This window comes from Peromyscus leucopus, chromosome 22, assembly GCF_004664715.2.
Source record: "Peromyscus leucopus breed LL Stock chromosome 22, UCI_PerLeu_2.1, whole genome shotgun sequence".
In the NCBI taxonomy this organism is placed as follows: domain Eukaryota; kingdom Metazoa; phylum Chordata; class Mammalia; order Rodentia; family Cricetidae; genus Peromyscus; species Peromyscus leucopus.
The window spans coordinates 2,673,335-2,694,026 of NC_051081.1; the positions used below are offsets into that span (position 1 = coordinate 2,673,335).

Below are 20,692 nucleotides of genomic sequence, written 5' to 3' on the forward strand. Positions count from 1 at the left end.
TGCAGGATGTCTGGAGGAGAGGCACCCCTCAAGTTCCCCTGGGGTATATGGTCAGAGATTCGGGTCATAGATTTAAGAGGTCAAAGTGTGTCCAGCAGAAGGGGAATGGGCACGTACTGAGGTCAGAAGTCTCTCTGCGCCGGGGGGGGGGGGGGGGCGGGGGGGGGGGCGGGGGGGGAGGGGGGGAGATGTCTCCCGGGATTCTTATATGGTTTGCATGCTAGAAGACCTGGGCCTTGGTAAACTGGGCACTGCTGGTAGGGTAGGTCCGTGGCCCGCTGGGCGGAGCTGGGGGTGGGGTAGATCCCTAGTCGTGGGGACGCCCCCACTCTTTCTCGCTTCCCGCCACAGCGCGAGCCAATCAGGAATCAAGAGCCCGCCCCCCTCCACCCATTCGAGTGGCAGAGTCTCGCAGCAGTCTGTGCACATTTCTAAAAACGCCCTGAGTTTTCGCGGGAAAAAGAAAACCCCTAGCAGCTGGAAGGATCGCGCGCTGCCGAGCTCACTCAGGTCCTCTGCCACTCCCGGTCACTCCGCGGCTCCCTCCTCGGTCACCCAGCCCCGGAGCCCTAACCAGGAGCCAGGCACTCCAGGCGAGAGGACAGTGCGGATCGCTGCCGCGGGAGAGGTGAGTGGAAGAGCGGGCTGTGCTCACACAGTGGCACGGCCAGGCACTGCGCAAAACTGTAAAGAATTCTTCCCACGGGTGGCCGCGGGGCTTGCTTCAGGGGATCCGAGGTCTTCCCAGTCTTCCACGCTAAACCCCTTTCCTGGCTAGCCGCACTACGTTGACGCCCCGGGTTGGAGGAGGGGGGAACTTTGCAAACTTTCCTGCGCGTGGGTTGAGATTTGCAGAGAACCATTGCCCACGCGTGCTTCCGCATCGCGTGTAAGGGGATCCGATTTGTATCCTCCACGCTGGGTCCCCATCTCAGGCCCCGGGCACATATACGGTTACACCCCAAAGCTTGGCAAAACTTTCCCGCGCGTGGCTCCGGGTATTGCAGAGAGCCACCGCGCATGCGTGCTTCTCCGTCCGTTGAGGGGCAACCTGAGTGGCGTCCTCCACGATGAACCTGGGTTTTGACCCTCCTGAGTGCCGCTAAGTCCGCGGGAAGCGCGTGGGGTCTGGTGGGGGGGGTACACGCGGCTCCGCGCCTGCGCGCGGACGCTCCTCGAGATTCAATTGTCGCGCCCGAGTCCGGTTTCGCGCGCCCTGGCTTCTCCGAGTACGTCTCGGCCAATCGCGTGCGAGGAGGGCGGGGCGTGCCATCCGGGCGGAGCCAATCAGCAGCGGACTCTCCGGGAAGGGCGGAACTTAAACGGCGCGGCTCCGGGGGTCCGACCCTGGCGGCGGCGGAGGTGTGGGCGTGGGCTCCGGGCCTCGGGGTCTTTAAAGCGTGTTTAAAGCGCCATTCCAAGAGGCCAGGGTCAGTGTCTCGGGGGAAGGTTAGGGAAGCTAGTCGTGCGTGGGGCCCAGGTGAGTTTCTGGCCACGAGCGCGCGCGCGGGGGTGTCCGGGCCCGGACTGCCGGTTGCCATGGCCACGGCCGGGGGGGGGCTGCTCCACGCACGCGCGCAGGGGCCACCGGCCCGGAACTCCGGGGGGCGTCCCGAGTGAGGTGTATGTGTGTGTGGGGGGGTCCTGCCTTCTGTGTGACCTAGTTCCCCCTCCCGGGACTTGAGAAGTTCCGGTCCGCTTCGGAGTTGGCGAGTTCTCGTTGCTGGGACTTGGACTGTGTGGGATGAATGAATGGGTGAACGAGTGAATGAGCAGCTGCGACCACTCAGCCTGACCAGTCCCTTTCTCTCGCCATGGATATTGCTTTTTTTCTTCCTCCTCTTTGAAGACGTGGTGGATTGTCGTGGATCGCCCAGGATGTCTTTGGTCCACGCTCAAGTGTCCCCACTCACTCACTGGTCTTGAACACATTAAGCGCGTGATTTATGCCACCTGGTTCTCTAAGGCGCCGTCTGGCCGAGTACAGGGGCCAGGATGCCAGGAGGTTGATCCTGGGAGCTGCTGCTTGCTCAATCAGATGTAAAGAAAGCTACTGGGGTGAGGGTCCCCCACTTCCCCACCCGCTGGCCGGCCACAGTGACCCGAGTCTCCTTTTCCCTTTCTCTCTGTCCCTCCAGCATATTGGCACCATGTGGATCCAGGTCCGGACCATGGATGGGAAGGAGACCCACACTGTGGACTCTCTGTCCAGGTTGACCAAAGTGCAGGAGCTGAGGAAAAAGATTTCGGAGCTGTTTCACGTGGAACCCCAGCTGCAGAGACTCTTTTACAGGGGCAAACAGGTAAGCTGACCGCCGCAGCTTTCCGTCCGCCCACTGAGCTTTGTTTCAGGCACCCTGCCTCTCCAAGCCACCAAGCGCTAGCACCCCCCCACTTACCCCCCCCCTTGTCGGTGACTTCAGATGCTGAGGGGAGGGCGAACAAAGGCAGGGCCTCTGCACCGGCTGTGGCCGGCCTCTGCGCTGCAAAGCTTGCTACCTTTTTAATTATCCTTTAAAGTCTTCTAAGTCATTTTTCGTCAGGAGAAAGTTTGAAGTGGCCCACAGAGGGCTCAGGGGGGTTGCGGATTAGTTTTCCCAACAGTCTTCACGTGGGGGCAGTGAGAGGGGACCAGGTTTTCCTTTTGAAATTCACCCTGATCGCCCACAGCTTGCTCCCATGAGACATCAACCCCCCTGAGGATCCACTTTACTCATGAATTAGAAATTTATTCGCTTAGGTTTATGGGGGAAATGGGGCTAGTGGCCCTTATGGGGGAGTAGCTACCCTGTTGCCCCTCTATCCCGTCTCTCCAGCTCTCTGTGGCCTTTAAAATGGCCATCTTTGCAGCCCATTTGCCCACGCTTGGGACTTTATCCTTGGCACCAGGCTGGGCTTTCTTTTTCATTGATGTCTTGAGGTGCTGAGAGAGCATGGGGCAGTGGGGTCTGGTGTGGGGTACGTGCTCGCAAGGGTCGAATTGGAGTTGGGTGCACTGCACTAGCAGGGAAGGGGTGCTCAGCAGACCTGAAGTCCCTACTTCGCGGCCTGTACCCGCTCTTGTGGTTGGGCAGGGCATTGCTGCCCTCTGGTGTCCGGGTCCCGTGGTTCATTTCTTTAACTAGCTGTGCCCAGGTGATGGCAGTGTGGCTGTGATCCCCTCCCCCGTTTCCCAGGCGTGGGGTGTTCTGGGTGCAGCGGGCTGGGGCGCGGGCACCGTGTCTGATTGCCCGCCATGACCACTCATTTCATTCCGTGCCCGGCTTGTCAGTTTAGCGGTCTCTCTCCTGGGAGCCGTAGCTGGTCAAATGTACGTCGGACCTTGTTGGCTTACCCACTGCAGATTGAGTACGGCCCCTCGGCTTGCCCCCGGCTTGCCTTCTGTCAAGTCACCGCGCTCACTCGCTTCTGGGGCCACCTCAGACTGGTGGAAGTGCTTGTCCAGGCTCTTGCTGAGCAGTGTTAGGCTTTTATTGAGGGGCAGGGTTTCAGATAGCCCAGGCTGGCCTTGAACTCGATCCCCCTGCCTCTGCCTCCCGAAGGTGCCTACCTGCAGCCCACGCGACCGCCTGACTCCTTTTCCTAGCTCCCTTCGTGGGGCAGCTTTGTCAGGGAGCAGGCCGTGGCTTCCGGTTTTCTGTCGCAACTTCCCCAGCTCCTGCAGCTACTGGGGACACAGCAGGCCATGGGGAGGGGGCAAGGGCTGGGAGGTGGGACAAGCAGAGGGCTGGGAAAAGGCTGCTTTTCTGGTGGTTGACAGACAGCAACAGAAACCATGCAAATAGGCCGTTCTTACAGAAGGTTCTAGAATGTTCATGGTACGCTGGCTTTTTCCTTGTTTCTTGTGGCCCAGCTGCCTGGGTCCATTGATACTTCAAAGCTAAAAGGAGCAGGCTGGTGTCAGGGAGTGGGTGTGTGCTCGCCCCACATCTCTGAGCACGATGGCAGGTATGTGGGAGGGGACTCTGGCCATCGTCCCTGCCAGGGCAAAGTGAGATATGTCTGCTTGACCCGTTTTTGTTATCTTAAAAACCACCTGTGGAAATAACCTTCAATGTACCCAGTACATGCAGGCTTTAATGTCACCAAGTCCCTTGCTTGTCTGTTCAGGGACAGTTGTCATGTCCCAAATAACACGTGGCTCGTTGTCATTGCATGTGGTGATGTGTTATGGGTTCAGCGGGTCCTGGCTTGGTGATGGGGCACCAGAAATCAACCAAGGGTCCCCACAGGGCATGCAGGCGTCTCCATTGCCAGGGCTCCCCACTGTCGAGACAGTCTCCAGACATCACCCAGGACTCCCTTGGGATGCTTCTCTCCCTTCACATCAGCTGGTCTCATGGGTGATTGATGTCAGCCATGTTGGTCCAGCACTGGCCTGGCATCACAAACCTGGAGTCCCCAGGACCCTGTAACCCTGCCATGTCCTCACTGGGCCAGTCTTCTCTACCTGTGGAGTTCAGGGTCAGTCTGGGCTACTCGAAACCTTGTCCCCTCAAAAAAAAAAAAAAAAAAAAGTGCCGGGTACAGAGTGGCCAGGCAGAGGCCTGCCTCAGGCTGTGATGATTCAGCATGGCAGTGGCCCCAGAGCCATTGCCTTGCAAGAGTGATTTGTAAGGCGCCACCCAGGATCATGTGACAATCAAGTAAGGCAAGGCCGTACCCCCTTCGCTGGAGGCACAGCAGACCCTCCAATAGTGTGGACCAAAGCCACCAGACATGGTGGGTAAAACCAATAGATGGGCCAAAGCTCCTGTTACCCAGATATTCAGGAGGCTGAGACAGGGTCTCAGCTGCCATGTCTGGAAATGGTATTGTTGATTTTTCAGCTCATTGTGCACGTGTGTGCGTGTGTGTGTGCGTGTGGATGTGTGTGTGTGTAGGTCAGAGGACATCTTTGAGAGTCGCGGTTCTTCGAGGGCTCTGGGGTTCAGACTCACAGGGCAAGTGCTCTCACCTGCTGAGCCGTCTCACTAGCCCTTATTTACTTTGATGAAGGGTCCCATGTAGCCCAGGCTGTAGTCAAATCCACAGTGTAGCCACGGATAGCCCGGAGTACTTGTTTTCTCTTGAGATGGGGTGACAGCATGTGTTAGTACCTGGTTTATATAAGTGCTGAGGATGGAGCCCAGGGCCTTGGGCTCACAGCTGTGCACTTAGCCCTACCCTGGGTTTAATTTTCACTCTTAGAAATTAGCAGGAGGTATGTGTGACTGAGTGCTGGACCTTTAAGCTCTTACAGTGTCCTGTCCCTGTGACAGATGCCAAGGTGCGGAACCTGGGCTCACCTGCTGCTTGAGTTTCCTAGCCAGCCACTTTGCAGGTGGGGTATGGGTGGGACTACTCCCTCCCCTAGCCCTAGTCATGTGCCAGTGCAGGCTTCTGCCTGCCTTCCATGGGGCTCTTTCAGATAGTTCCAGAAGCAGCAGCCAGAAGCTGCCCAACCGGCCTTGTGAGTTAGTTACAGTGAGAACTGCAGGGTGAGTCTGCCCCAAGCCGGCCCAGCCATATCCTGTCCTGTGACCATGGTGGGGTAGCCTGATGGGCTCCAGACACCAGGACTGCTGGGGTGCTTGTATGGTCTGGCTACCCGTCCTGCTGGCCCTACCTCCTGGCCGCCTCAGCGCTGACCATCAGCCCCTGGGCCCAGCAACTACCGCATTGTGCTTTGTATTTGAAAACATTTTGGGCATGTGCGTGTGTCTGTGGGTGACATTGTATGTACATGGATGTCAGGTGGCCTCACTTAGCTGTCAGCCTTCATGGCTGAGTAGCGTTCTGCTGTGTGGATGGCACATAGCAGTGCTTGGCCATCTGTGGAAGGGCTTTGTACACGGGGCACGGTGAGTGTTTTTCCCAGAACCCCTTCCATCTCGGGATCCCCAAGTCTGGCCTGTGGTGCAGTGTCCCTGTGTGTTGGGTGACAGGTGTGGGGTGTGGTCCTGGCTTCAATATAAGTGTTCAGAGCAGTCATGGGCTGCTGACCACATTGTCCCCCAGGCTCTATTCCTGTAGACTCCAGTTCTTGCAGAGTCCCTTTCCAGCATGCTCCTGAAGAGCGGCCCTTTCCTGCCGAGTCTGATCCCTGTTCCCGCAGGCTGGGACAGGCTAGGTCTGTTCCCGCCGGCTGGCCTGTTCCCGAGGCCGGGAAAAGGCCTGGTCTGTTCCCGTCTGTTCCCGCCGCCGCCAGCGGAGTTGGTTCCCGTGGGCCGAGTCTGTTCCCCTTGAGTTTGTTCCCGCCTCCCGCCAAGTCTGTTCCCGCAGTCTTATTCCCGAGGACTCCCACAGAGCTGGTTCCCGAATGCATAGTCCTGAAGAGAAGACAGACCTAGTGTCCCCCTCTCGAATGTAGTTCGTGCACTCGGAGTCTCGTGCTGTTCCCACAGTCCTTTTCCACACTAGGAGTCCCAGGCCTATTGTGGTTCTGTCGTAGGCCACATGGGCCTGCAAGCCTTTCTCACATGCCCTCCCGTTAGGCTCCAGGGATCTGGAGGCTCTAATTCACTGCAACCCAAGAGCCCCTACTAGTGGATGTGGCTGTCACAAAGAAGTTGCCTTTCGCCTAGAGTGGGGAAGGAGCCCATGATGAGATGTGACATGAAGGGACTGCTGTGGGGCCACAGATGACTCTTGGCCACCTGCTGCTCAGGAGCAATCCTTGGGGAGATTGGAGGAAAGCCTTAAAGAATTCTGGGGACTGTGTTGTGGGTTCTCCCTGGTTGCCTTGGACACCATGGGACACAGGCTTCAGTCTGTCCCTGTGGGGCTTCCTGGCCCTACAGTGTAGTGTGCTGGCCATTGCACACACCCCAATGCCAGGAGCTCCTCCTGGAAACACCACCCAGCAACACATACATTGGCTTAATGGCCCTTCTGCCTGCCTCCCCAGCCTTTGGGAGGTGGAGGAAGGAGGACCAGGCATTTGAGATGAGCTTGGGCTATGTGAGACCCCACCTGAACCCCTAAACCCCACTTAGTATTATTTCAGCAAATCTTCCTGGAAGGGAGACCCCTGGACATCCACGGCATGGAGGGTTGTGTGGCTTATGCTCACGGCCTTCTGTGGGTGCTGACAGTGCTCTGTGCTTGCCTGCCCGGGAGTAACTGGGAGAGCCTAGGCGTGGGACAGGGCTTTGCCTGGCCGTGTATTCTCCATCTCCCCCTGCCCCATGCAGGCCTCCGTGGAAGACAGTCTGCTTTGGGTTTCTCCACAGATGGAGGATGGCCACACACTCTTCGATTATGATGTGCGCCTCAATGACACGATCCAGCTGCTGGTGCGCCAGAGTCTGGCCCTCCCTCCCAGCACTAAGGAACGGGACTCGGAGCTCTCTGACTCGGACTCTGGCTATGGTGTGGGTCAGAGCGAGTCAGACAAGTCGTCCACGCACGGTGAAGCGGCTGCTGAAGGGGAGGACAAGACTGTGTGGGAGGACACGGAACTGGGGCTGTACAAGGTGAGCTTCCCTGGGGCTGTGTGGATTTGCCCCCAACTCAGATTCTGCCCACCCTGACAGTGCCTGGGCCTCCCTGCCCCTCAGCACAGTGAGAGCCACACGACGTCTCTTGGGACTCCTTGGTGACCCAGAGCCACAGTAGCCAGTGAACTCTCTCCAGAGTTTTGCCAAGATTGAAATGTCTGCATTTGAACTGGGGGTTGAGCCTCCCTGGGAATCCCAGCCCGTGTGGTTGAGGCTGAACAGCCCCGTCACCTGCCCTATGACCACATCTCTATGAATCCCCCTGTTGGTATCTGTGGTTCGTGGAGGCATGACTTCTTCCCCAGGATCCTGGTCTGGAGTGGGGAGGCGTGGGATGTGGTCAGCACCTGGAGCCCTGGGAACACATGTGGTCCCTGCTTATTTGCTATCGACAAACCTCTGGAGATACTCACAGCCATCAGAGCAAAGTCTCCCGCAGAGGGTGGCATTGACCCGAGTCCCCTTCAGAGCAGTCTGGTCCCTCCACCGTCCACAGTGCTGAGGTTTCCTCCTGTGTGGAGCGTGGTGGCTCACACCTACCATCTCCACTCTGGAGGCTGAAGCAGCACGCTTGTTTGTGTGAGGCTAGCCTGGGCTACGGAGTGAGACCTGTAGGCATAGCTGGGTGCAGACACTTGCCTGGCATGTGTGCCCTGTGACCTCTGTCTCACAACCCAAGTCCTTGACCCTGGTCCCGCCCTGCCGCCGGTCCCCTGAGCCTCCTTGCTTCCTGTAGGTTAATGAGTACGTGGACGTGCGTGACAACACCTTGGGGGCGTGGTTTGAGGCCCAGGTGGTCCAGGTGCAGAAGAAAGCCCCGTCCCAGGAGGAGCCCTGCAGCTCCAGTGCCAGCCTGACCCCAGATGATGACATCATGTATCACATCAGATATGATGAGTGAGTGCCAGTGTGAGCTTGTCCTGTCTCCAGTGCTGTCCAGAGCCCCTGCCCTGACTCCCCAAGTGACTGCTGCCAGGGGACGAGGGTGGAGGAGCCACAGAAGGCCACTCTTGCCCCATCCTCGGCACCCTGTTTCCATTTGAGACTAGAGGAAGGGCCCTCTTTCCCTAGGAGCCCAGATGTGAGCTGCCCTGCCTTGATCAGTTCTGTTCAGTCTGAGGACAGGAGGGTCCCTTGAGATCGTCCTTGGTCCCAGCCATCTCAGGGTCTCAGGTTTCAGTCCCTGGGCAGCAGAGCATCTCAGGTCCAAGTTCCACATGGTGACACGGTGGTGATGCGGCCTCAGGCGGGCAGTGAAGCCGTGTTCATCTGTGTCCCTGGAACTGGGGAGGCCACAGCGCTTCTTTGTCAGGCCAGCATCCTATAGGTGGAGGAGGCCCCCGCCCGCCCGCCCGCCCACAGGCCTTTGCTGAACCGTCTCCCTCTCCTGGTTATTGCTGGGTTTCTGGTGTCAGCCCTTGACTAGAGGAAGGGGTGCTGTCATTTCCGTACATGGCCTGGGTGGCTGGCTCACCTGCCTAGGGTGGCTCCCTCAGGGCCGTGGATGGTGCAGATCCCAGTAGTATAAACTGACGTCTTGTGATTCCCATGTTACAGTTCTGGGATCACTGGTGGCTCTCTGCTTGCTGTTGATAAAGCTTCATTGAAATAGTCATTTAGTGTGGAGGTCCTTTGTGAAGATGCTTGCTGAACTGAGTTCTGTGACGGACCTGAAAGGGAATGAATCCGAGGTGGTGTAGCTCAAAGCTGCCTAGAGAGCTCACCTCAAGTGCAGTCTAGTATTTATTCTATAGGCCTCCACACATGGAGGTCGCGTTATACGTGGATGTGGAGAAACATTTGCTTTCCCTTCCCGTAGTTTCCCAAAAGTCTGGTCCCCAGACCAGCTGTCCCAAGCTGCCCTGACTTGGCATTCCTGGGCACATGGGCACCTCACCATGGTGTCTGCTGTTATCTGTGCCACATGCTTTCTTCCGTCTGTCACTTCTTCTGAGAACCCAGGGCTGTCCCTATTCCATCAGACCCACCTTGCTGCAAAAGCCTTGCTTCCAGATTGCCACCTCCCGGGTTGCTGGGATGGGGACAAGCCATTTTGGGAGATCACATCTGTCCACATGTCCCACATACCTGGCCCACCGGCATAGATGGCCAGGGTCACCCAGAATATGGTTCCCCATGCTACCACATCTCTGGGCCTGTGAAGGGACACCATGTAGCGGCCTGGGGGATCTGAGATTGGGCCTCTGCTTGCAGCTACCCAGAGAGTGGCGTGGAAGTCATCAAAGCCAAGGATATCCGTGCTCGTGCCCGCACTGTCATCCCGTGGGAGGACCTGGAGGTCGGCCAGGTGGTGATGGTCAACTACAATGTGGACTACCCCAGGAAACGTGGCTTCTGGTACGACGTGGAGATATGTAGGAAGCGTCAAACCCGGACGGCGCGGGAGCTGTATGGCAACATCATGCTTGTGTGAGTGGCCTGCCTGGACAGGGACCCTGACATCCTCCTCCCTTATCCTCACCCGGGGCCACCCCTGGCCTCGTCTGGCTCCGTGGCCCTCAGACTTGGCTTTCTGGAGGCTTCTGTGTGTCTGTCCATGTTGTCCCACACTAGGAAGCCTGCCAGCCTGACTTAGCCTCGTGGGTGCGTGGGGACTTCCAAGGGGTCAAGGGCATTTGCCTCATTTAGAGGGCACCAGATCTCACTGTCTTGCCCGGGGTCTCTTTAAAGTCTTGGCTCAGTGCTGTGTAAACATGAGGACACAAGGCAGCAGCACCTGTTTGTATGGCTAGCAGTGCCGTAGGGACGTGGAAATCCCTGGACGTCCAGGGCCAGCCGGCCTGACCTGTGCAGTCAGCAGTCAAGGATAGACCACCGAGGGTGCTGACTGTTAGAGAATGCACACACGCAGAAACCAACGGGAAGAACCCGGCTGGGCTCAGGCCAGCTCCCTGCTTCACCCAGCCCCCGTTGTTCTAATGTTTGGGAATGTTCTGCAGAAACGATTCTCAGCTCAACGACTGCCGGATCATGTTTGTGGATGAAGTCTTCAAGATTGAGCCCCCTAATGAAAGGAGCCCCTTGATTGGGGGCCCCTTGCAGTGTGAGTGCTGGTCGGGCCCCGAGCACACCCGGGTGGTGGGGAGCAGACCCAGGTGGCATGGTGGCCCGCTGCAGCCCCTCCTGCCCTCCGGAAAACAGGGAAGAGCGGCCCGTCCTGTCAGTACTGCAAGGATGACGAGAACAAACCGTGTCGCAAGTGTGCCTGCCACGTGTGCGGCGGGCGGGAGGCTCCTGAGAAGCAGGTGCTGTGTGACGAGTGTGACATGGCCTTCCACCTGTACTGTCTGCAGCCACAGCTCACCTGCGTCCCCCCCGAGCCCGAATGGTGAGTGGCGGACCTCCGGGGTCCCCTCGCACGCCCAGAAGGTGGCTTTGAGCCTTGCTTCACAGCTCTGCTGTCCTGAGTTCACACCCAGAACTTGAATCAAAGCTGAGTGTGGCTGTGTCACGGCCCTGGGAGCCCAGTGCTGGGGGGCAGTGACAGGATGGCTCCCCCTGGGCTGCAGACTCGGCGAGAGGAAGCTGCGGTGCTGTCAGGGAGGCCGGCTCGTGCCCCTCAGGTCTGCCACTGTGTGCCCTGCCCCGCTCTGTGCCTGGCCGCTTGGGGAGCTTGTGTTCCTGAGAGTGGTGTGCAGAGGGGAAACCAACCGGGGCTCTAACAGAGAGGCGGGTGCCGTCACATGCCCGTTTCTTCTCCATCACTCGGCATTGGGATTTGCTTGGGTTTTTTTTTTGTTTTTGTTGTTGTTGTTCCTGTTTTGTTTTTATTTTTTTTGAGACAGGGTCTCACTGTATATAGCCTTAGCTGCCTGGATCTCTCCGTGTAGACCAGACTGGCCTCAAACTCACAGAGATCCACCTGCCTCTGCTTCTCAAGTGCTGGGACTAAAGGCGTGTGCCACCACCGCCCAGTCTTTTGTTTGATTTTTTTTTAATTTACTGTTAGTTAAATTATATTTGTGTCGTGAGTGCATGTGGGCAGGGTGCCCACAGAAGCCAGAGATGTCACGTCCTGCAGGAGCTGGATGACTGTGAGCCCAATGAGGCTGGTGCTGGGAACTGAACCACAGTGCTCTGCAGGAGCAGCCAGTGCTCGAGACCACTGCACCATCCCTCCAGCTCTGCTGGGTTTTGTGTGTGGGGGTCTCATTCTATCGCCCGGGCCGGCTTTGACCTGGAACAGCCTCGGCTCTCGTCATTCTGACTAGCTGGGAATATAGGCTTGAGCGAGTCTGCCTGGCTTTGAAGTTTTTACTTACAAATTCAAGTGGTAGGGGCTGGGGCTTTAGCTCTGTGTGGTTCTTTTTTTCTTTTTCAAGGCAGGGTCTCTGTTGTAGCCCTGGCTGTCATGGAACTTGGGTGTAGACCTGGAACTCACAGAGATCTGCCTGCCTCTGCTTCCCTGGGAAAGGTGTGCGCCACCATGGTTTTCTGTGGGGTTCTTTTCTTTTTTGGTTTTTCGAGACAGGGTTTCTCTGTGTAGCTTTGGAGCCTGTCCTGGAACTTACTCTGTAGCCCAGGCTGGCCTCGAACTCAGAGATTTGCCTGCTTCTGCCTCCCGAGTGCTGGGATTAAAGGTGTGCGCCACCATGCCTGCCTCTGGGGTTCTTAAAATATTTTTTTGTGTTACTTTTGTTTTTGTAAGTGTGTGTGGAAACAACTTTGGGAGTCAGTTCTCTTCACCACGTATGTCTAGGGGATTGAACTTAAGTCCTGAGACTTGGTGGCAAGCCTCTACCCACTGATAATTTCACTGGCCTTCTGCAGGCAGAGAGCTCTTAGCGGAAGGCTGAGGAAACCCATGTCCTATAGAACATTTGTAGGGATTCTGTAGGGATGGTTCAGCCTAGAGGTTAACCATGTGCCCATGGATAATGGAGCATGTCTACACCTCCAGGGAACCCAAGTTTATGATTTGACCTTGGTTCGGAACTACGATGTGGACTGTGTGTCCCCTGTCTCTGGCCTGTGGACACCATCTGTTTTGCACTTGGGCATCAGGCATATGCAGGTAACGTTCTTGTTGTCCCAGGTACTGCCCCAGCTGCCGAACCGACTCCAGCGAGGTGGTACAAGCTGGGGAGAAGCTGAAGCAGAGCAAGAAGAAGGCGAAGATGGCATCGGCCACCTCATCCTCCCGGCGAGACTGGGGCAAGGTGAGGCACACCCACATCCCATCCCGATCTGGTGCCTGTTCCCCACTCCTGGAGCTCACACAGCCCTCTCTATGTGGCAGGGCATGGCGTGTGTGGGCCGCACCAAAGAGTGTACCATTGTGCCCGCCAACCACTTTGGGCCCATCCCCGGCGTCCCTGTGGGCACCATGTGGCGCTTCAGAGTCCAGGTATCTGCTGATCCCACTGGGGTTCAAATGCTTCTGTTGAGTTTGTGTCTAAATATGGTGGGGTAGGAAATGCTGCTGAGTGGGTTCAGGAGGATGCCTGCTTGGGGGAGGGGCCAGGCTGGGGCGTGACCCTTTGCCGTGTCACGGCCAGCTCTGTTATGGTGGCTGGACTCAGCCCTTGGGCTAGTGTGCTCTTGTCAGGGACTGTCACCCTGGGGTTACCAGGAGACTGAATGCGGCTTTTGGCGGTGTTTACAGGTCAGTGAGTCCGGTGTGCACCGGCCGCATGTGGCGGGCATCCATGGCCGGAGCAGTCAGGGTGCCTACTCCTTGGTGCTGGCCGGCGGCTACGAGGATGATGTGGTGAGCACTGCTCCGCCCTCACTATTGCTTGGCTCCCCCCCACCCCCCAGCTGCCTCTCACTCTGGCTCTCACGTGCCATCCACCATGATTGGTCATCAGGAGTCAGGTCCAGCTTTGAGTGGCCGCTGGGAGTTCTGTATCATTCTGTCCGGTGTCTGCACTGGGCCCGCCCTCAGCGCTGGCCAGAGTTGCCAGGCCATGCTGTCAACATGTTTTAGTCACTCTTGTGGGACCTAACAGTGTCTCCAGACAGCAGGGGCAGCGACACTCGTGGTTCATTTCTGTCAGAGAAAGAGATGTCATGAGGTGTTACCTGTAAGCACAGAATAAGTCCTTCGATTTTACAAGGAGAGAAAAATAAACTGAGGATGCTGCAGCTGAGTGTGGTGAGGGCGACAGGAGCCAGGCTGCCTCCCAGTCAGGGCTGCCGTGTGGGGCGGGATGGCCGCTTAATTAGAAGGGAAGGTGGGAAATGACAGGGTGGGTTGAACATTCTGCACCCATGGGTGCAGGGGGCGGTCCGACCCCCCTTCTTGGCAAGCTCAGCAGCACGAGGCCTCGTCAGGTGCCCTGTCTACCATCCACCTCTAGAGCTTGTCCCTCCCCGTTGAGTCTGCCCTCTCGCCCTTCCCTGGCCCGCACTGTCCCCCCCTCTCTGTGGGTCTGAAAACTCCGGGGTCCCGGGCATTGGGCCTGTGCTGTCTGTTCCCGAGTCTGCTCAGGTCATGGCTCATTGTGCCGTCAAGGTCCCTCCATGTTGGAACAGGCCTCAGTGGCGTTTCAAAGAGCTGTGCTTGGTCTCTGTCACTGCGGCACGGTGGCCCGTTGTGTGCCACTGCCCTCACTCCTGCCACAGCCTCACTGCCTCCCGGGGCTACCCTTCTCGTCCTCACTGAGCCGGGCAAGGCTCGCCCCCGTGCCGAGGGCTCATGCAGCCCTTCTTCCCACTGCAGGACAATGGCAACTTCTTCACCTACACGGGGAGTGGCGGCCGAGACCTCTCTGGCAACAAGCGCACTGCAGGGCAGTCCTCTGACCAGAAGCTTACCAACACCAACAGGTGTGTGGGAGCTTGGCGCTCCGCCAAGGGTGCTGGCCCCACCTGGCAGCAGGTGATGGGGACACACTTCTTCTGTTTACCTCATGATGGCTCTGTCCTGTTTACCATCCCAACCTGGGGTATCATTTCTATCTCGGTCTGGGGGTGGTGTGCTGGTCAGGGTCCTCTGTATTCTGTTCTGCAGCCAGGGTGCCTCAGATCTTTCAGCTTATTGAGAGGGAAAGGTTTGTTATTGTAACAAATCCTGACAACTGCGAGCCCAGGGAAGGATTCTGTTGTAGTAATAAGCCCCTGTTCATAGACAGGATAGTTTCTGTTACTGTAACCAGTCCTGAGGTAGGATGAGCTGTTGTCTTGAGGTCCCCCACTAGGGGCAACACATGGGGAAGAGTGGCCCGGGGGCTGGGCGGGAGAAGGGAGACGACACTGGAGTCTTTAAGGGCCCCGCCCTTTAAAAGCTCCATTCCCTCTACCCTGGGGAACCAGACATCAACACAGGGACTTCTGGGGGACATTTAAACAATTATTTCATGTGTATGAGTGAGTATGTTGCCTGCAAGTCTACATTACTTGGCGCAGTGTCCACAGAGGCCAGGAGAGGGCATTGAATCCCCTGGGTCTGGAGTTACACCACCATGTATGTGCTACGAGTTGACCTGGGTCCTCTGTGAGACCAGCTAGTTCTCGAACCACTGAGAAACCTCTACAGGTCCTTTTGGGGACGCTTAGATCAGACAGTAGCCTCTGGCAGCTTCTGGCCTATGCCAGTGACCTTGTCCTGATGTCCTGTTGGTGGTGAGGTCCAGGTGTCTATGGATGCTAGGGTGTGCCTCCCGGGGAGGACATGGATAACTTCCCTCATGTGTGTCCTGTCTCCCCAAAGGGCTCTGGCGCTCAACTGTGATGCCGACATCAGTGAGAATGGATCGGAGGCCAGGGACTGGCGCAAGGGGAAGCCAGTGCGTGTGGTCCGCAACATGAAGGGGGGGAAATACAGCAAGTACGCACCTGCCGAGGGCAACCGGTACGACGGCATCTACAAGGTGGTGAAGTACTGGCCAGAGAAGGGTAAATCTGGCTTCCTTGTGTGGCGCTACCTCCTGCGACGGGATGACACGGAGCCTGAACCCTGGACCAAGGAGGGCAAGGACCGCATTCGGCAGCTGGGGCTCACGATGCAGGTGTGTGTGTGAGGCTGTCTTCTTTGGAGCTTGTTGCCCATCATGGTGGGAACTGGGAGCGGAGACGCCTGTTCTGTTTCCAGGTCCCAGGCTTCCCAGGGTCCTTGTCTCCTCCACACCAACTGCCAGAATCAGGAACAGTGGTCCAGGTCCTCAGAAGGCTGAGATCAGCCTGGCCGTAGCAAGACCCTCTCAACAATGAAAATAGGTCTAGGCCGGCAGCTCAGGGGGTAGAGCGTTCTCCTGTACCAAGTCTGCATTCTGTCTCCAGCACCACATAAATCTTGCAGGATCAAGGCCAGCCTGGCCTATATCAAGAAACTCAAATAAGGGGCGGGAGAGATGGTCAGTAGTTAACAGCGCTGGCTGTTCTTGCAGAGAAGCAGTTTGATTCCCAGCACCCACGTGGTGGCTCACGGAATGTGTAACTCCAGGCCCAGGGCTGGTCCCCCTCTGCAGACACTACACACACCATACACTGAAAAATCCAAACCTCCAGGTTACGGGTAGGTGTGGGCACACAGGTGACACATCTCACCAGCCACACCTGTCGCTGATGTTGCTTCTGCCCCTCTGAACTCTGACCTATGACCCCTCCAGCATCAGCAGAAGGAAGCTACCAGAATTGATAGAAAACAGGCAGTGGGGGTGGGCTGGTAAGGATATCAAGTCCCTAGCAGCCACCATACCTCTTTGCAGCTAGAACATTTCATAAGCCACATGGTGGACGTTCCCCCTGGGTCTCTAGTCATGTTTCCATCGTGTTGGGAACTATTCAAGAAATCTTAGTACCCATGGGACATGATGGCACCTGTCCCCAGGTGTTGGGGGCTGCATTGAGTGTGTATAGCGGGATGTGCAGAAGTCTGCCTGTCTCACCCCTGCGGATGTGCGCACGCGGGGTAAGAGGCTGGGCAGGGTCAGGGGAAGGGCTGGTAAATTTAGTTTTTCTTTCTGGGTTTTGAAGATCTCATTCTGTAACCTAGCTGGCCTGTATCTCCTAACATCTGCCTCGGTCTCCTGGATGCTCAGGAACCACACCTGGCTTCATGTAGCCCAGGCTAGCTTTGAAGTTGCTGCGACCTTTGAACTCCTGACACTCTTGACCTCTAGTGCGGGTGACATGAGTGTCATCACCTGGCTTTAGTTTTCCGTAGGGATCTTCCTCACATAACCCAGGCTGGTTACAGGACTCTCCCCTCCTGACTCCCGAGTGTTAGGATCCCGGCATTGCCACACCTGGCCCTCATGCTTATCCAGCAATACCTTCCGTGGCCAAGAGCTCGCCGGGTGATGGCACTCTGCCTCTGCAGGGTGGGCTGAGTCCTGACTCTTGTCCACCGTCCCTCACCCTTCAGTACCCCGAAGGCTACTTGGAGGCCTTGGCTAACAAGGAGAAGAGTAGGAAGCGTCCACCCAAGGCCGTGGAACAAAAACCCACAACCTCCAAGACAGGCTCGTGCAAGCGGAAGACCACAGGTGGGTGCCCGCCTGCCAGCCCAGCCGTCCATCCCGACTTCCTATGTGTCCTGATGACTTCCTGTCCATCCCACATGCCCAGTGTTTTCATTAGCACTGCTGTACTCCTCACAGGTCTTGTTCTGTTCACCCCCGTCCCCCAGGCCCGGCCACTAACACACGTGTGTCCAAGAAGAGCAAACTGGAGCCTTACACACTCCCGGAGCAGCAGGCCAACCTCATCAAGGAGGACAAGAGCAACGCCAAGCTGTGGGACGACGTGCTGCGTTCCCTTCAGGATGGGCCGGTGAGCCGCAGGGCCCCATCCCTCTGAGGGCAAGCTGGGTCAGTCTGTTCTGGCCTGCTGCAGCACGCCAGGTCAGGGTGGCCTCACAGCCCATCCCTGTGCGCGTGCAGCTGTCCTGGAACTCGCCATGTCCCCACACTAAAGCTCTGCCACCTTTTAGCATTAATTAGCTTCTGGCACCCACCATCCCTCTTCCTCTGTGACTTGCTGACTTCAGGGACCTTCTGGGAGTGGGACCCGGCGGCTTTGCCTTTTTGTGACTGCTCACGTCTCCGGGGCCATCTCTGTTGGATACAGTGGATGTCAGAACACCTTTCCTTTTCTGCTTGAGTGATTTCCTCCCTCTGTGGGTAGACTGCCTTCTCCAGTGACTGTCCATCCGTTGGGGTCCCGTGGGCTGCTCTTGTGCCACTGAGACCTGGGTGTGAGCTGTCCCTTAGCCTCTGCTGTGCTTGGCTTCAGTGTGTCCCAGGAGTGGGAGTGTGTGTTGATGAGGATCAACCCGTTAGGGCTTCGCTGCCATCGGCAAGGCTGGGACAGTGTGGGGTCTCGCCAGGATGGCTGCTGTCCTGGTGAGGCCAGCTTCGCTGGCTCATTCAGGGTCCAGCAGATGAAGCTTCTACTCCTATGGCCCGTGAGTCCCAGTCAGTCAGTCCAGAGCATGTTGTACCTTCAGGGCTGAAAGCTGAGGCTCCGATCCGGTCACCTGCACAGGGCCAGCACCCTGTGTTGTCAGGTGGCCTCTCCTGCCTCACACTGCAGCGTCTTCAGTCTTTCTCAGGCTCAGATGGGGGTGCGGGGTTCTGTCTTGTGCCTGGGGTGAGGATGATGGAAGTGTGCCCTCCCACACCCACTCTGCAGTATCAGGTCTTCCTGAGCAAGGTGAAGGAGGCTTTCCAGTGTATCTGCTGCCAGGAGCTGGTGTTCCGGCCTGTCACCACTGTGTGTCAGCACAATGTCTGCAAGGTGAGGAGGCGGGTGGGAGGCTTGGGAAGATGGCCTGAACCACTGCCTGCACTCTTGGGGTGCACGACTGTTGCCTCAGCCTTATCCTTTGTAGAGACCCCAGGCTCCCATACACTCACCCCATCTAGGACATCACCAGGGACTAGAGGAAGGAGTCCTGAGTGGGCGCCTGCGAGTCAGGAGGGAGCTCTGAGTGCCTGCGTGGCCGCTCCCAGCTGTCCTCTTCACCCTGCTCATGTCTCATGCAGGACTGCCTGGACAGGTCCTTCCGGGCCGAGGTGTTCAGCTGCCCAGCCTGTCGCTGTGACCTGGACCACAGTTCCCCAACCCGGGTGAATCAGCCTTTGCAGACCGTTCTCAACCAGCTCTTCCCTGGTTATGGCAGCGGCCGGTGATGCTGAGAACCAGGCGGAGGCCCCTTGGCCCTGCTCCGAGTTCGTAGTGGGCTTAGCTTGAAGGTGGTGTCCTTCCATGTCTGCCCCTGGCGACCCGTCTGCCTTGGTCGCCAGTGAACCAGGCACCTGCAAGAATCCCGTGTTCTGGCTACCAGTTGGACATCTTGTTTTCCATTTCTTTTTTTTTTCCTTTTCTTTCTCTCTCCTCTCTCTCTCTCTCTTTTTTTAATACAAAGCCTGCAATTAATTCTCCAAGAGAAGGGAAAAAAAACCTGCCTTTTTCTTTTTTGAAGAAGGATTTAGAAACTGTTCAGCCCCATACCAGACCTCAATGTCATGTCAGGAGTTCTCATCCCGAAACCAGCTGCCTAGAACAGTCCTGCCACCGTCTTGAAGAGATCAGGCATATTTTCCTGGCAGCTGGCAGGGTGCTTGGTTCGGGGGTTGGCCCCAGCAGCTGGCCTTCATGCCTTCGCAGGAGACTTGGAGTGGGGTCCTGGGCTAGCCTCAACCCTGGCCTCGCCATCCTCACGGGTCCTCTGGGGCGTAGCTGACACTGCCTCAGGGGGACTCGACTGTGGCCTCAGGCCAGGGCCTCAGCTGGAGCAAAACTGACCACGTGCCTTTGGCTCACTGCCCCTCCCTGTCCTCGGCACTGAACTGTCGGCTGCCTGCCTCGGGAGCCTAGCCACTGGGGTGCTCGCTGGCTGGGTGTCGTGGAGGTTTGAGGTGCAGTGACCACTTTTCACCTTGTTTTTAACTCAGCAACTGAGAATTATGAGGGTTTCTGCATTTGTAATTTTTTAAAACAGGATGAATGGTTTCCTCGATGAATTTCTCTTGTAGTTACAGCCTGTACTGAGGAAGACTGTGACTGTGTGTTTTGTTTTCGTTGGTTGGTTTTTGTTTTCTTTTGTTACTTGTAACTTTACCAAAGTGAGCAGGCCATACCTCAGTAGAACATGGAAAATGAACACGTAACCGCAGGCAGACTGGACAGCACTGTTTTAAGGGTCACGTTTTGTGGTTTTGTTTTTTTTTTTTTAGATTGTTAACATATTGGGGAAGAAAATGAAATTCCATGTGTCCATGTGGATATTTTCTAAAGTTCAATATTTTTTGTTCAGATTTTAGATCTCAGAATAAATTTTTTTTCTGCAGATATTTGGATGTTTGTGTTTGCTTGTTTTCAAACTGCTTTTGGCGCTGTCATGAAAACGAGTTGAGGCTGAGGAGACAGTGGGCATAAGGGCGCTCTGGTGTCCAGGGCCACAGCTCGGTTGTACAAATAGTTTTATATAGACAGCTATTCACACATACACGCTGGCCCTTGCTGCAGTCAGCACCATCCAGTAGTCAGACAAGCTCCGCAGTTCTGAGAGCGGAGGACAGTACCATCTAGCCTTTGACTAGCAGTTGGCTGGCTCTGTTCTGGAAGGTTCTATCGTTGTATAGATGGTACCGCAGGTTTATAGAAAACGGATGTTGAAGATGTGTAGGAAAAGGCAGTGCTAACTTGTGAGACTGGAGCCCCTGGCCCATGGTGGGGGTTAGGAGGGCTTCTGTGGTTTCTGGTGTGGCTGGCGTGCTTGCATTTGGTACGGGCACTGCTGGTGGCAGAAGGGTCGCTCGGAATGGTATGGGCGGCGGGGCGGGGCGCTCCCGGATGAGTCTTGCTTTAAAAAAAAAAAAATTGACGCTTATGGGTTTGGAGAGTTCAGAGCACTTGGTTTGATTCTCAGCACCCACATAGTGATGCAACAACCTGCCTGTAACTCCAGGTTCGGGGCGTTGATGCCCTCTCTGGCCTTTGCAGGTACTGCACACAAAAAACGTGCAGGCAGAACACTCAGACGCCTAAGTCTAAAACAATGTTAGGACTTGTGAGTCAGACGCTCTGGGAAGTCCGTTTTCACTGTGTGGAACCTGGGGATGGAACCTGGGTTATCAGGCTTGAGCGCAAGTTCCTTTATATACACATGGCGCCGTCTCACCAACAACTAGGTTCTTTTTAAGAAACATGGCACAGCTGGGTGTGGTGCAGTATGCCTGTTAGCTTGTATTCGGGTGGCCCAGACAGGAAGATCTTGACTTCAAGACTAGCCTAAGCCA

The 20,692-nt window shown here is 56.6% G+C and overlaps 1 protein-coding gene across 5 annotated transcripts; it reads left to right on the forward strand.

The window, feature by feature from the left end:
- The first annotated feature begins 394 nt into the window (after positions 1-394).
- Uhrf1 (ubiquitin like with PHD and ring finger domains 1) lies at positions 395-19,742 on the forward strand. Of its 5 annotated transcripts, none has more exons than XM_037198196.1 (16): positions 395-628; positions 2,139-2,303; positions 7,215-7,457; positions 8,218-8,378; positions 9,696-9,911; positions 10,442-10,545; positions 10,620-10,830; positions 12,538-12,661; positions 12,742-12,849; positions 13,108-13,212; positions 14,167-14,273; positions 15,157-15,454; positions 16,813-16,933; positions 17,077-17,219; positions 18,081-18,185; positions 18,434-19,742. In XM_037198196.1, the coding sequence occupies exons 2-16, from the start codon at positions 2,151-2,153 to the stop codon at positions 18,578-18,580; spliced, it is 2,346 nt and encodes a 781-aa protein (XP_037054091.1). In that variant the 5' UTR covers positions 395-628; positions 2,139-2,150; the 3' UTR covers positions 18,581-19,742. The 5 variants fall into 5 exon arrangements, with proteins under 5 accessions (XP_037054091.1, XP_028715550.1, XP_037054088.1 ...); XM_028859717.2 differs by having other exon boundaries at positions 10,644-10,830; XM_037198193.1 differs by lacking the exon at positions 395-628 and adding an exon at positions 1,320-1,480.
- The last annotated feature ends 950 nt before the right edge of the window (positions 19,743-20,692 follow it).

Bases quoted from the DNA above. Each gene is read 5' to 3' on its own strand.
- Uhrf1 (XM_037198196.1), top strand. From the start codon at position 2,151: ATGTGGATCCAGGTCCGGACCATGGATGGGAAGGAGACCCACACTGTG. The intron at 2,304-7,214 runs GTAAGCTGACCG...GTTTCTCCACAG, and splicing joins TCTTTTACAGGGGCAAACAG to ATGGAGGATGGCCACACACT. The intron at 16,934-17,076 runs GTGGGTGCCCGC...CCCGTCCCCCAG, and splicing joins GTGCAAGCGGAAGACCACAG to GCCCGGCCACTAACACACGT.